This window comes from Jatropha curcas, chromosome 9 (genome assembly GCF_041381405.1).
Source record: "Jatropha curcas cultivar XTBG-Jc1 chromosome 9, XTBG_Jcur_1.0, whole genome shotgun sequence".
NCBI lineage: Eukaryota > Viridiplantae > Streptophyta > Magnoliopsida > Malpighiales > Euphorbiaceae > Jatropha > Jatropha curcas.
In genome coordinates this window covers 1,520,373-1,534,927 of record NC_143159.1, presented here as the reverse complement: position 1 = coordinate 1,534,927, position 14,555 = coordinate 1,520,373, and the positions used below count along the sequence as shown (strand labels likewise).

At 30.8% G+C, this 14,555-nt stretch overlaps 1 protein-coding gene across 1 annotated transcript; it reads right to left on the bottom strand.

Moving 5' to 3' along the window:
* Positions 1 to 10,949: 10,949 nt before the first annotated feature.
* Positions 10,950 to 14,516, bottom strand: LOC105633869 (Transcription initiation factor IIF, beta subunit). The gene is made up of 6 exons (XM_012216567.4): positions 14,134 to 14,516; positions 13,141 to 13,249; positions 12,500 to 12,630; positions 12,343 to 12,417; positions 11,937 to 12,086; positions 10,950 to 11,433 (listed from the first exon to the last, which is right to left on the bottom strand). Exons 1-6 carry the CDS (start codon positions 14,335 to 14,337, stop codon positions 11,314 to 11,316), a joined length of 789 nt encoding a protein of 262 aa, XP_012071957.1. The 5' UTR covers positions 14,338 to 14,516; the 3' UTR covers positions 10,950 to 11,313.
* Between the last annotated feature and the right edge of the window lie 39 nt (positions 14,517 to 14,555).

Sequence of the window (14,555 nt, the reverse complement as noted above, 5' to 3'; positions counted from 1 at the left end):
GATATGGGACCAAAAGGGGGTCCTTAAAAGACGTAGTGTCAACTGTTAATAGCCCTTCAAATGTTTTTGGTTGTCTCCCACATTCTTCAAGTATTCAATTCCATACTCAGCTGACAAGACAACCTCAACCCACTATGTATCAGCTAGCTAGAGAGAGTATGATCTACGGGTACTGTTTTGGCACCGTGTTATTAATGATGATAATTGAAGGGATGAGCCGCCATTGATAGATAGCGCGCACGAGGGGAGATGGTGGGTACCCCATGCGTTCTCATCCCCTATGAACCCCTTCAACCCCACCTTATTACTACCCACAATACCTTGCTTTAGCTTCTTTTTCTCAAATATTTTTTATTGTTTATTGATTTTTGTTTTTTAATTATAAACCCTCAATAGTGTAATATGATGGGAAGTAAAACTTTATAATAACATTATTTAAGGTGCAGAGCACAAGGGTCGTTTTTACCTTCTTAGCAAAATAGACTATTTAAGATTGAACTTGTATCATCGTCTTTATAGGAATTAAAATTATTTATCACTCTAATTAACACCTTATTGATTAAAATTTATTATTAATAGAAATAAAATTATTTAAACAACCAATTTTTATGTGTATCCGTCATATATAACTATTTATACGTTAATGGATCCTAAAAAAAAAATTATACATTAATTTATCTTTATATAATAGAAAGTATTACATAAGTACTAGCAACATTAAATTTAATCCATAAAAAAAAAAGAAAAACATTAAATTTAACCACCAAATATATATTCCATACTCTATAGTTATCATGGAAATTCCATTTTCTCTATGGTTAATATATTCTTTAGAAAGGTCTGAGATTTATATAAATATCGGATTTGCTTCTTGTACATACTAATTTATTAGTACTTTCTATGTTGTACAAAGTAAGCTTATCCTAATAAGTTAGGTACGGTGGTTCTTACTAAAATGAAAGCGAGAGATTTCAAGTCCAGATCTTTTCAATGTAGCGAATTTTCACTAATTTTCAAGTCCACTATATAATTCCAGTCTATTGGTCATCCAATGAATAATATAAAAAAAGAAAACTTATTTTTACTTTTTACAATGTTAAAAAAAAATAATTAGATATTTTGTTAAGAAAAAATTAGTTGCATTACTTAAACCAATTTAGAAATGTTTTCTAAGTTTAGAAACAAAAACAACACGTTGCTGGACTATATTTTTTCTGTGATTTTTTAACCTAGTATATTTTGAAATTTTGAAAATTAGATTATTATATTTCTCATATATGGTAGTATGAGATTCTCGATATGTATGTATTAGCTCGTCAACCAAAAATTTAACAGCGCATCCATTTTTTATAGGAATTACAAAAAATATCCCAAAAACAAGGCATTAATTTGAATGGCTAATTAAATTAAAATAGTAGCTGCCATATTAGCATTAGACACGTGGTGCACATTCAACTATAAATGTTTTTATTAATTTAGTACGTAAATTATTATTGTATATCCTAATATATTATTTCAGCTAATTGGATCAAAATATTAAAAAAGAAAATATAAATTTTTTATTTATTGTTAAAATAAATTGAAAATTTTCAAAATAATATTAGTTTTTTATGACGTGCTTATATGTTGTCGTTTATTATTATTTTGAATAATATTAAATATTGGTTATAATTTTCTTTTTATATTATCTAGATTTTATAATATTAAATTATGATTTCAAACCGATATAATGTGAATCCAATAGCTAATTAAAATATTTTAATTGGTCATGACTAAAGATATAGTAGGATATATTTATATGAAATATTTGTAGCAAAAAGAATACCTCATAAAAAGACAAACAGTAACAATTTTTAACATAAATATTTTTGATTATTTTTATCGAATAACATAATATAAATAGGATTAAAATTCAAATCAGATAGCATCTATTGAAAAAATAATTCAAAATATAACCGATGAAATTAATAAGTAAATGACATTTTTATCAGCTATCAACTTTAAAATACATGGACACAGATCAATTTAATTTTGATTAATCATAGTAGGGAAATGAATTTCATTTATGAAACAAAACAAGTAAACAATGATATTAATGTTTAAGATGAAGTTGCTTAGGATGAGGGGAGGGGTCACCGTTAGCACCCAAAAAAAGAAAAGGCCCACCATTGATGAACGAAGGGAAAAATCGTAGAAAAGAAAAAGATAGCAAAGAACAGAAGGAATCCCTCTTTTTCTGGTGCTTTTTGGGTGCAAATTGGAGTGATATGGAAATGAAATGAAAGAGGATAATAATTAATTAATTAAATGGGATTAAACGGGTTGATTGTGATGATTAGATTTATAAGAAGTTGATCTTTTTCCTCTCAAGGGACCTAATTAATTAATTATTTCCACTGAGGTTTCCCACTTCCAAAGTTAATTTACTGTTTTATATTTAAAAAAAAAAAAAAGAAATTGCAGTGATATCAAATATATATATATAAAAAAAAAACCTTGCTTTAAGAGACATGTTGCCCGCCCAATTGAGACCACCATCATTCTAAAATTCAAAAGAAGAGGCCTCTGCTCAGCAACAACAATTTATCTGACACCAAATGCTTTACAAATTTATGTTATGTTGTTGTTAGTATTAATAATAAGGATTTCTACCAAAAGAATTTTTTAAATATATACCAAATACCCATCAAAAATCAAATTAAAATATTTTAGATGTATTATTAGAAAAGCAAACCAAACCAAACTAAATAACTATAATCACAATTTTTATCTTCCCCAAGGAATTAATGTAGCTAAAAATTGAACAAAAAAACTGAAAATTAGAGTAGTTTGTTTCGATTTTTGGGTTTGAATTCATTTTAATTATTTTGATCTATTAATTTTTTTTTTTTATAGAAAATCAAGCCAAAATAGATTAATGCATAAAATTTGAACCGAATCGATTTTGTTTAACCATCCGTTGGAGTCGAGCCAAGTAGATATTTTTTTCTTAGATATTTTTTTCTTAATTACCATTCGGACTGGTGAAGCAAGAAAATTTTCAATTTCAATGTGGGAACAACAAGATAAACAGCAAGAAAAAACAAAAAAAAAAAAGCTAATTTTTAATTTAAAAAATGGTTTGGTCCTCTTACATTGGCGTCACCTAGCAATACCATGACTCTAATAATATAATAAAACACAAAAGGAAAATCGAGCCTGACCCGAGCTGGACGAACCAGTCGGACACCAGCCTGACCGATCCAGTTGTGATCTTAATTGCTTGGTTCTCTTTGGTTCACATAAGTACATGCCTGACAGCTTGTGTAAGATTTTCCTCGCACGAGAGAATCTTCAAATCCTGTGGTCTGGTTGACGTTTGACCCTGTTTAATTTCATTTTTAACCTTTCTTTTTTTTCTTTTATCACCGCATAATTAAATGATGAAAAGCAAGCATGGGATTTCCTTTATTTGATTTTAATTGGGGCAATTCAGAAAAAGTATATATAGTGGATTCCTCCCTTTTTAATTATCATATATGATTCTGTCTGTACATAATTAAAAAAAAGAGAAAGGTACAGTATATATGAGAGAATATTCATCCCTTCATTTCATAGAAACTCAAAAGTAAATTTCATTCTTGCATAAAGAAACAAAATACACCATCCATAAATAAAGAGTTCAAAGACATTTAAAGCCAGTGAAAGAGAGTTGGGAGTTTAACGTGGAGAAAGAAAATTGCAATTATAATAAGAAAAACAAAAAGGGATTAGTGTGGAACTGTGCATGGTGAGCCTTAATACTTATGGGCTTTCCATTAGCCAATAGAAATGATGACACCAACATTACATGCGCAGTATGAATACGTGGCATGTTGTCAGCAAGGGTATGGTCCATGATTCGTACCACAGGAAGATACCATATCCTGTTTATAATTAATTCGGTGATACGTGTTATTTTCATAGTATTTTTAATATAATTTTTATTAAGATTTTTAGTATTTTTTAATTACTTTAATTAGTTTTTATTTAGTTTTATTCATATTTTTGTATAAAGCTTCTTGAATCATATTTCACTTAATCTTGAGAAATTTTAAAGGATTTTTATAAAAAACCAGCTTATTTCACTTAAACAGTTTCCTATCTTCAAAAGATTTTTTACTCAATAAAGATTCATTTTTCTAAACAAACACGAAGATATTCTAGAAAGTCTAAATAAAGAGATAAACTATCCATTCGGAATCGATTCATTGTATATTCCATCTCTATTTCTATTATTTTCTACATAGTTCTCTCTTTTTAAAACTTCAAGCATTCAAGTTGACGTCAAGATTGAAGGAATCCGTTCAAGCCTATCGTTGACTAGTTTTTATTTCTAATTTCTCTTTTTGTTTATTATTCTTCATGGAATTATTTACAAGTTTAATTGAATTTTATTTAATTACTATGTCAAACTAAACTCTCATACTGAGGGATTTGATGCAGCTTATTTTCGATTTCAATTTATAATATTAAATTTGCTTTTCTTTATTCAAAGTATAATTTATTATTGAACTTAATGCTTCCAGACAAAGTTTCTCCCCTGAATTGATTTATTTCATTAATCACTATCAGAAGAAAAGTTTTTGATATGAAAAATGTAATAAATTACATGAGAATAATAACTTGATGAGGAAGCTATATAGTTTTATTCATGGGGGTTTTCATAAGTTAACGACCTTAAGTTATGAATTCATAAGCAAACCATAAAACTTAATGATGTAATTTATGTTTGATTGCGCTATTGGAAGATAGGTAATTAGATCGGGTTAAAATAGTTAACAATACATCGAGAGAGCTTGTTAGTGATTTTAGGGTTGTTTTCCCTATTTGAACAATTAAAATTGATTATCAAATTAATAGAATAAATTGAATAAAATTAAATGAAATCAAAATCCCTAGTAGTTTTTAATCCTTGATTTTTTTTTCATCAAATTATCTTGTTTGATTTCTTTTTATTTTCTTTTATTTCTTTTAATTTAATCTCTTAAAATAATTCTTCTTATTATAATTTAAATAATAATAAATTAATATAATTTTGATACTTGGTATACAAATATGATAGCGACGATATCATGCAGTTGTGAAAAATCATTGTCACTCGGCCTCACCACAACCAAACCATGTGATGCTCCCTTTCTGCTCGGATCAGTCTTCAGCTTTCTAAATTTCAGGGAAAAAAATATTATAAAAAAATGATCTGTATATATCAGATATTTGTAGTCAAAATATAATTATTAAATATCTTAATACGACAATGTTTAGGTTATTAGAGTTGGGCGTGGATTTAGTTTAATTATGAAGAAGGCAAGGCATGCATTAAGCTTGCTAATGCATATTATTACTAATTATAATGTTCTTTTTTTCATTTTTTCATTTGCTTCAAATTAATTATATATAACGTTTATTAACTTTTTGCTCAGTAATTGATTAAGCTTATTGCTAATTAACCTTTTCTTCTTTACTTTTTTTCTTAAAGTTAATATATATGTTTTCACGATCTAGCCAAGAATGGTACTGAGGTAATTAAAAATCTTCTAACAATGGCGAATTAATCTTTTTTTTTTTTCTTAAAAAAAAGTCAATAACACCATGGCATTCAGATAAAGTTGTCTCAACAGCGAGTTATCTTGATTATATACCCATGAAAAATAAAAGAAGACCATTAAAAAATATATTTGGAGAGGCCGTTGGTGAAGTTTGTAAGTGTCCATGATTAAGACAGAAGGCTTGAATATAAGGAAAGAGAATGATGAAGAAATTGAAAGGTTTCCAAAATGGCTTTCCTCACGCCCTAACACAATGTTCAGCACTTTGAAGACAACGCGAGGTTCATGTTTCCATTGATTTTGCATGGTCAATGCAGGCTCCTTGGTTCCATCTCTAATTGCTTGCTGGTGTTACGTCACCTTCAAATGTTACTTCTTCTGTATTGAATATATTTAACTACCATGAATCTTAATTATCACTGTTGATTTTTTTCATTAGAAGCTAGCTGGAAAAGGTATTAAAGATCCATTTTCGATACCCATGAGAGGTATTATCTAACTGCTGGATATGCGTCTTTGCTGGTAAACAATTTAATTATACATATAAAAACATGTGTGGATATGAATATATATATAGCTGAATTTATGAACAGTGAATGTTATAATCAGTGGGTCATTTCCTGAATGCAACCTTACAATAGAAACCACTTGCAGTGTCTGTACTAATATGGATTTAACGTGGAAGAAGATAAAGGGACAACCTAAATTGTATGACCCGAGGAGGATGATAACTGATATAGCTCAATCCATTTTTTCATATTAGCATCCAGGTGGACCAAAGATCTTCCTTAATTAAGACACAGGTGTAAGATTTTCTTTTTCTTATCTTTTTTCTCCTCTTTTTTTTTTTTTTTGGTGATATTGAAAGGATTTTCATGCGAATTATTTATGTCTATACATAAAGTGACTTTTGTTATAAATGAAAATTGTCAATTATTTTCTTTAATCTTTTCTTTTTTTCTTTCCTGGGTACGAGATTAAGAAACTTTGGAATGCATGTTATGGGACTGGACCGTGGAAGTACATTATGCTGTGCCCTTCATTTGCTTTAGCATATAAACTCCAAAAGATTCACACAGCATGTCATGTGGCTACATTTGTTGATCTTTTCTTGAAAATTTTCAATCTTTATTCCCAATAATTGATCAACTTAACCTGATTAAGCTCTCGAGTCTTCAAGAACGAATTGATTTGTCATTGGATGTATTCATCTTTAAAGAAATTAAAGCTGAGTTTTCAATCAGAAAAGATAAAGAAACATGCAATTTCTAATCTGTGCTAGCTTACAAAACAATCAGAACGTGTATGGCTAGAACAGGTTAGGTTTGTGGGACAAAAAACGAACACCAGAAGTATAAAACTCTATAGCAACGATGATAATAAATGCAGTGAGATGGAGATAATTCAAACCAAAACAACAGGAAAGTAGCAACCTCCGTTTGGAAAGATCCCTCTAGCTTTACGTGGGTTGGCTCTTTCTTTCCATTGAGGGTTTTCACTTGCTAGCAGATAAAAAAGCAGTAGTGACTTCTTTATTGCTTTTGTTTGGCTTTTTTAGTACATAAAGTGATTCCACACCCACCACACTCACTCACTTCTATCTATCTATAGATATTTGGTGAAAAATAATTTCACAAGACCTTTTCACAACAGACCCAACATGAATAGAATAATTTCATTAACTTAAATGGAAATTTCATAAATTGCGTCTGCTATTTAGGTCTTCTAATAAAAAAAGGTTTGTATCGATTTATTATGCATCCATCACTATCAGTTTCCTCCTTTTTGACTGCAAAAATTAAAAACAATTCCTTTCTTTATCATTACGGCCTAAATACTAAATCATAAAATTTGACTAACTGGCTTTTTTTTTTTAATTTGTATATATATTTCTATATATTAAATCTGTAAATTACTTTCTTTATCTTTATGCATTTTGATTCCTTCCTTTCATCTTTCTCTGTTAAGCATTACTTTTTATATAAGATTTCTATAAAATCTTCCTCAGTAGATATATGTCCCAGAACACATCTTTTAATCCCATCTTTTTGAAATATGTTTCAGAAATTAAATTTTCAGAAGTGAACATTAAATTTAAAACATCTTTAATTTGCTTTATGCTTTAATTTTCATCCTCCTAAAAAGTTCTTAAGAGGTCTCGTGTGAACTAAAAAAGCGAGAGAGATGAAGGGAGAAAAGCATTGATTTAAATTTTTTTTTTTCCAAAAAAAATATTGCTTATGGTGTGTGTGTGTATATATATATATATATATATATTAAAAAATAATTAATAATAGCCCAAATATTGCAAATTGCAAATTCCAAGTATTGTGCTGATCTGCTTCTGTAGAGGAAAGGACAAGGGCATAAGAAAGTAAACTGAAGCCATTATTATGTGCAAAGGAATAAGAGCTACAGTGTTATACTATTACTAGTCATGGTCATGCAGTCTCTCTCAGATGTCCACAAACTGAAGAGTTGTCTGCAACTACAAACAAATTAACCAAATTAAAATTTTAAAGCTTGTAATGCGTTTTGTCTTTCCATCTGAATGCAAAAAAAAAAAAAAAAAAAAAAAAAAAAAAAAAAAAGGGGGGGAAGAAAGGTGCCGTAATGGAATATAATATATTATATTTGCAAATTACAATGTAAATTACTCTACATACATTACTTTCCACAAAACATGGAACTTGTAAAATCCCTATATCAATCCCATTATGTTTATATATAGAGTCTATAAGGCTATAGCTAATATAGTTTCTATTAAGAAAATAGACTAACGGTCTGATGGCAAATGATATCTTTCTTTCTTTCTTGGCCAATTACAACACCATACAAAATCAAGAATGTGCACATATAAATGATTTTCTTGTTAGGACATGCTTCTTTTTCAGATAACAAAAAAAAAAAAAAAAGGAATATATATAAGCTAGACCACTCTTTAATATCCCAATCAAAACCATCTTTGAATTAGTAAACTCTCTCTCTCTTCGTTTATTGAACTCATACTGTACAAATCCACTTCCATGGAATTGAGTGTCAAAATCTCCATTACTGTTTGACCTTACGACTTCCACCATTTGCGAGAAAACAAGAAAAGAAAAAAAAAAAGAAGGAAGGGACCCTTACTCCTACCTTAGCAATACAATATAAAGTTGATGGGATGATTCAAAAGCACGCTCATTTATGTTGAGAAGATAGATCGTAATGGAATCTTTAGCTTGAAAGAAAATGCGAGACAATCTTCTTTCCCAAAGGTGCCAAAGAAGATTCCTACTTGGTCATTTTCAAGATTCTCCCTCATAAATTTCATGGAAGGTTGGCGTGGGTCTGACAAGTTTGATCAGTGGGAAACACATTAGTGGCCATTAGCAGTTGACAAGAGCTAGCTCATTCATTTATTTTATGGCTTCACAATTTGTTTTTGCGTTCAACTTCCCACTCAATGAGCCACACGACACTCATCTCTCCTTTCAATCAAGAATCAACATTTGCTTGGCCTTCTTGATTAGTCATTTCGTTTCATTACCAAAACCATGCAACTCTGTTTAATTTCTTTTATTTCGTTATTATTATATCAAATCAAGTTTCTAATTTCCTCTTAATGTCAAATTTATCAGCAGGGTTATAAATCTGAAAGCGACCTCCACTCCTACAGATATTAGTAATCAACAAGTTCAATTTCTTAGAATATCTCAAGTTCCCTCAGAAATTAATAATTTAAATATATATATATATATATATATATATATAATCCATAATTCAGAAAATAAATTAAGGAGTTGAATCCATGAAGATTAGAGAAATTAATTGTCATAAATCAAAAGAATTATAGATCATGTTATAAGTCTATTGACATTACGTTTCATATTATAAGTCTAGATGATAATGATTGTAATCTATAAAGAGTGGCAATGGAATCTTGTAATTGTTAATTATGAATATATATATATATCTATCTTGATTACTAGCCGCCTGTATAAAGCTTCATAAATTAGATTTGTTCCGTTAGGATACTGACTTATATTTTGGGTGTATGCATATATGAATATATATATATATATATATATCATGAGTTTGAATTGTATACATGGGTGTAGTTGAATTCTAATTTATTAATAAACTTCTTTTTGCCCTTTTCCTAAATTCTTTTCTATAAATCTAATCATCTAATTTTGTAGAAATCATCTACTGAATTCAAGCATGTCTTATCATATAACTCACTTCTTAAATTATTTTCGTGGGAGAGATACTTTCACATCTATGCAATATACTTAATTAAAAAAAAAAAAAAAAAAAAACATAATGGCAGACACCATATATACGGATACGCATTTTCAATAAGCATCATGATGCTAGCTAGCATATTGAAATGTGATACGTGAGAATTTTACATCAAACTCTTAGGATGCCTGCCGTTCTATCATTTGTAATTCATGGTTTTTCAAACATGAGAGAGAAAATCCTTACATAAGTTTTTTGTTTTTTTCTCCAAGTTAAATTTCATTTTGAAAACCGTTAGAACACATTTTAATATTCTGCATCTAGAAACTATTTCTTTCTTCTGAAAGGAAATTAGAAACTGTTTTCTGTTCATCAGAAGTAAAATGTAAATATTTACTTTCTTATCAAATCGTTTTTTTTTTTTTTCTTAATTTTTATTTCCAAAATAGCAAGAAAAAAAAAAGTCGAAAACAAGTCTTAAACTAACCGAACACACTTTTTTCAGAAAACAAATTATTTTTTCCTCGCTTGGAAAAACATCACTGGGCCGGGTTTTTATTGGGCTTGACATCATAAAGAATTAGAGTAATTCGTCTATGTTATCTATCTTGCCTAATGACAACGTCCCAATTAATGTTGATTCTCACTAATGTTGGAACTTGGATTTAGACACTTCAATATTTGGGCCCATTAATTATCAGTGGTCTAGTTTGCCACACGTCGACAGATTCTGATAAAATAGATGATCAGCAGAATAGTCTGATCTCAAGTGATCACGTTCACCAGAAAACGATCAAACTATATTTTCATACTGAAAGAAGAGGATCGTATAATTAACTAATTCTTCGAACCATAACTAATATCTTTAAACAAGCCATTCTGGTAGCGATTCTTTGTAACTTCAGCATTCAAAATTAACCTTCCATAGGTTAAAGATCTTCGTCCTCCGCAGAGTCAAAGAATAACAGGACCAGTACGCATCAAAACCGAGTCTATACGACTTGGATTCGAGACGGCCCACCATAAATCAATGGTTCCTCTAAGATTTGCTATTCTAGTTTTTCTGCAAGCTTCTAATTTAGTTCCAACAAAGAAAAAAAAAAAAAAATTAATAGAGTTCCAACTGGTAAGAGCAAGTTATGCCTCGGAAAGACAAAGTTATTTCTAATAGCGGATATTATCAGAATCAAAATATAAATAAATACATATATCAAAGCAAGATTATGATGCCACAGGTTAAAATATTTGCCTTAAGGAACACTGGATTTGTTCCTGTATAATCTTTACCTATTGAATTTCTAAAAATGACAGTGGTTAGCACTTTATGACAAGAATACAACAGCTTCAACCCTCAGTCCGTCCAGTTATATCTGTTGTCGTGTTTGTTGCTGATTATGTTTGTCACGCAAACCCCACCCCACCCCACTCCTGTTCTCTCCCCCTCAAGCTCGTCAGTAGCTTTCTTCTGTCTACCAAAAAAATTGAAAAATGCTTTAATCATACACTTACAAGGTCCAGATAATTAATCAGCACCCGCATCCTCAGCAGATTTCTTATATTCTGGCTTAAGCTCATAGGTTCCCTGATTTGTTCCTCGCTTGTTGTACACACACAGTTCATTCAGTATCTCCTTCAAGAATTGCTGCACAAAAAATAGAAAAAAAAAATTTGCAAATGAACATCCTGAATGAGTATCATAGCGAACATGTCCACATATAATTATTTTTCTTTTCCTTTCTTGATAACTAACTATCATTATTAGGATAATGAAATGATTGCATGTGATCCAGGAGGGGGAAAAGAAGAAAAGACAGTCCAGATGCCAACTAAATCAGCTCTATTTACCATTAAGGTAGAAAACTGCTTTCTCTGAAAGCACAATTGTGGATGTTCTTTTCCAACTTTTAGAAGTTTTTATGACAGGGATGGGACGTATTAATTTACCATAAATACAATATTTCATAGCATCTAATCAGCATTATTTAATATAGTACTTTTTCCCAATAACTCCTTGAAGTCAAATAGACTCGAACCAACCATGTGACGTCTACTACGAAATTATTAATTAGTAGGAAGAAAGTGAATGGCACTTAATAAATGAAAAACACAGCAAAATTTTAATGGACAAGAAAAAGAATGGCTCACCGCAGGCTGATCAGTTTCTTGTACAAGTTGCTTTAAGGCCCAATTTGGTTGTCTTTCGAATAGCTTGAACATGATATCCTCCAATTCCCCACGATCCCTCCTGGTTCTCTTCATGTCTGACTGTTTAACTGGAGCTGTTTTCTTCTTGTCCTGTTTACATATATTTTGACAATATAGTTTACGATTATTCATTCTTGGAAGCAGGTAGTCATGGATATTTCAGCAAAAATAGGATTACACTTGAAAGAAAAAATGTACAAACACACACTATCAAAGAGAGATACATGTATTATCTTATTCCCTATGAGAATATTGTCCTGCATAGTTCTGCAAGTTAAAGCTAACCTAAAAGGCAATTAAGCCACAGATTCTAAGGGGCCATGCAAAATGACGAGAGAAAATATACCTTGGAGCTAGATGACATCAAGCCAATCATTCCAGGCATAGGTCTCATGTGCACTCCTCGGTCATTATCAATTACCTGGAAAATAAAATCAACCAAAGATAATACCACAATCATATGTGACCAAAATGGCAAAGTAAATGAACCACCAATTCCCTACCTGTATTTGCCTATTCTTAACCATGGACTTATTTGTTCTTTCACGGCACAATCTGCCATACTCCTCAATGTTTTCCTCATGGGGCTTCATGTCAAATTTATGTTCCACTTTCCCTTCCATGGCAACCCTTCCTACAAATTCAGTAGTTTTTCAGTTCTTAAAAAGTCAATGCAAAGAGAGAAACAAGAAGAAAAAAGAAATCATGGATGCAAAACATAGCATCACAAAGTAGCTCTACAATATGAAAGATCAATATATTCAAATCATCATATTTGAACAAATTTGGCCTATGCTAAATGTTATTGTACATATGAATGAAATACACTGAAAAGAACTAAGATACAACATGGTCCACGGTATGAATAAAAAAAGAAGTCCCCAAATTTATACTTCGCAAGTTGCAACATCCAATAATAATATGAATATTAAACTACGAAATAATATAAAATTTCGAGAAATAGTAGAAGAAAAGTCCTCAAAATTCATCATAATAAGCAAGTGAATATGATCAAAGTAAAAGACCAGTACACATGGGATCCCAGCACACAAAGTTTCCTTAAGGACATGCAAAAATATTTCAAAACTATTGCACAAATTATCTGAATCATAAAAATGCAGAGCAAAAAGAACCAGAATCTCACCTTGACTTGTCTCGGAAAAGACACACATAGGAACAAAGTCTTTAAACATATTCAGAGAATAACTTTTTGGTATATTCCCAATCTCATTGCCAGCCATCTCCATAGTGAACTGAAGCATTTACGAAACACATGAAGAAAGGAGAATAATGAATTATGGGGAAAGCAACACATCCTCGAATAAAAAGAATATAAAGATTGATAAAATAAGAGCAACTGGATAGATGACTCCAACAAATACTACTATTATACCATGTTGCATCTCCCTTAACATATTTCATTAGCCAGCTATATAGGCATCACAGAATTCCCTGTCTATTACATCTCAATCGAATACAATTTCTTGATAGCAAGACAGATGATAGCATATGTTAATAGCATATAATATAATATCTGCCAACATATGATTGCATAAACTAGTAATTGTGTCATGTCAATATACACATATTGACAATGACGATGATAATAAGATAATAACAGAAGTAATCATCTGACAGACAGAAACAAATGAATTACTAGATAGTATATGGCACAACTCGTAACTCACCTAAGGTAAGACCAACTGTGACTACTTCACTGGACTAATGGATTGAATCAGTTCCACTATAAAGAAGGCCAATACACGTAAAAGATCGCCGACAAGACAACCATAAAAAAAAAAAAAAAAAACACATTAACGTCCACTCAGTAAGTCAACTAAAGTTGCAGCTAAAATAGTCTGTTTATGAGCTTCTATTAATAAGGTGAATGGAAGACACTTGGTAAATTTAAGTTCAGCAGCAGGATTGCTTTCTCTAAATAATGAAGAAATTAGGGTTTCAAAAAGCCTGCAGTTAGCAGAAACGCATCAATAAGGCAATAAATTCCAGAGGGACAAAAGTATCCGATTCTACTTTGAAGAAACGCAAATTAAGAGTATCAAAATGTTAAAATTGCAGGCAAAATAAGTAATAAGAATCGAATTAATAATATCAGAGCAAACAAGTTGAGAGTTACCTGTAAAGCAGACGGATCGTCGGAGCGGAGAGGATCGAGAGAGAGAACGACCTTAGCGACAGGATGAGAATCTGAAGAAGAGGCATGACTTTGCCATGACTTGGCCACCACTAACGGACACTTCATCAGCCACACCGATCTGTCAGCCTTTGCAGTTTCCAAGACACCGCTGTTGCTACCATTATTACCGTGATCTTCATCCATGTCGATAATTTCTTTTTTCCTTTTATTTCTCGAGGAATTATCTCTCTCTTTTGAGCTTGCAGTCTCCAGCTTTTCCGCCAGTTTCTAGTCTCGTCTCTTCTTGTCTCTGCTCTCGCTCCTTGACGGTTCTGTCTGAAATATTGAGTTCTGGACCGATCCCATTTGAACGGCGTAGTTTTTGTCTTCTTTTTGTTTTTTACCCCTTATCACCCGTTTGG

Coding starts and splice junctions, on each gene's coding strand:
- LOC105633869 (XM_012216567.4), bottom strand. CDS start 14,337: ATGGATGAAGATCACGGTAATAATGGTAGCAACAGCGGTGTCTTGGAA. Junction 12,087..12,342: donor TGATGTCATCTAGCTCCAAG/GTATATTTTCTC, acceptor ATATGTAAACAG/GACAAGAAGAAAACAGCTCC. Junction 11,434..11,936: donor AAGAAACTGATCAGCCTGCG/GTGAGCCATTCT, acceptor TTTTTTGTGCAG/CAATTCTTGAAGGAGATACT.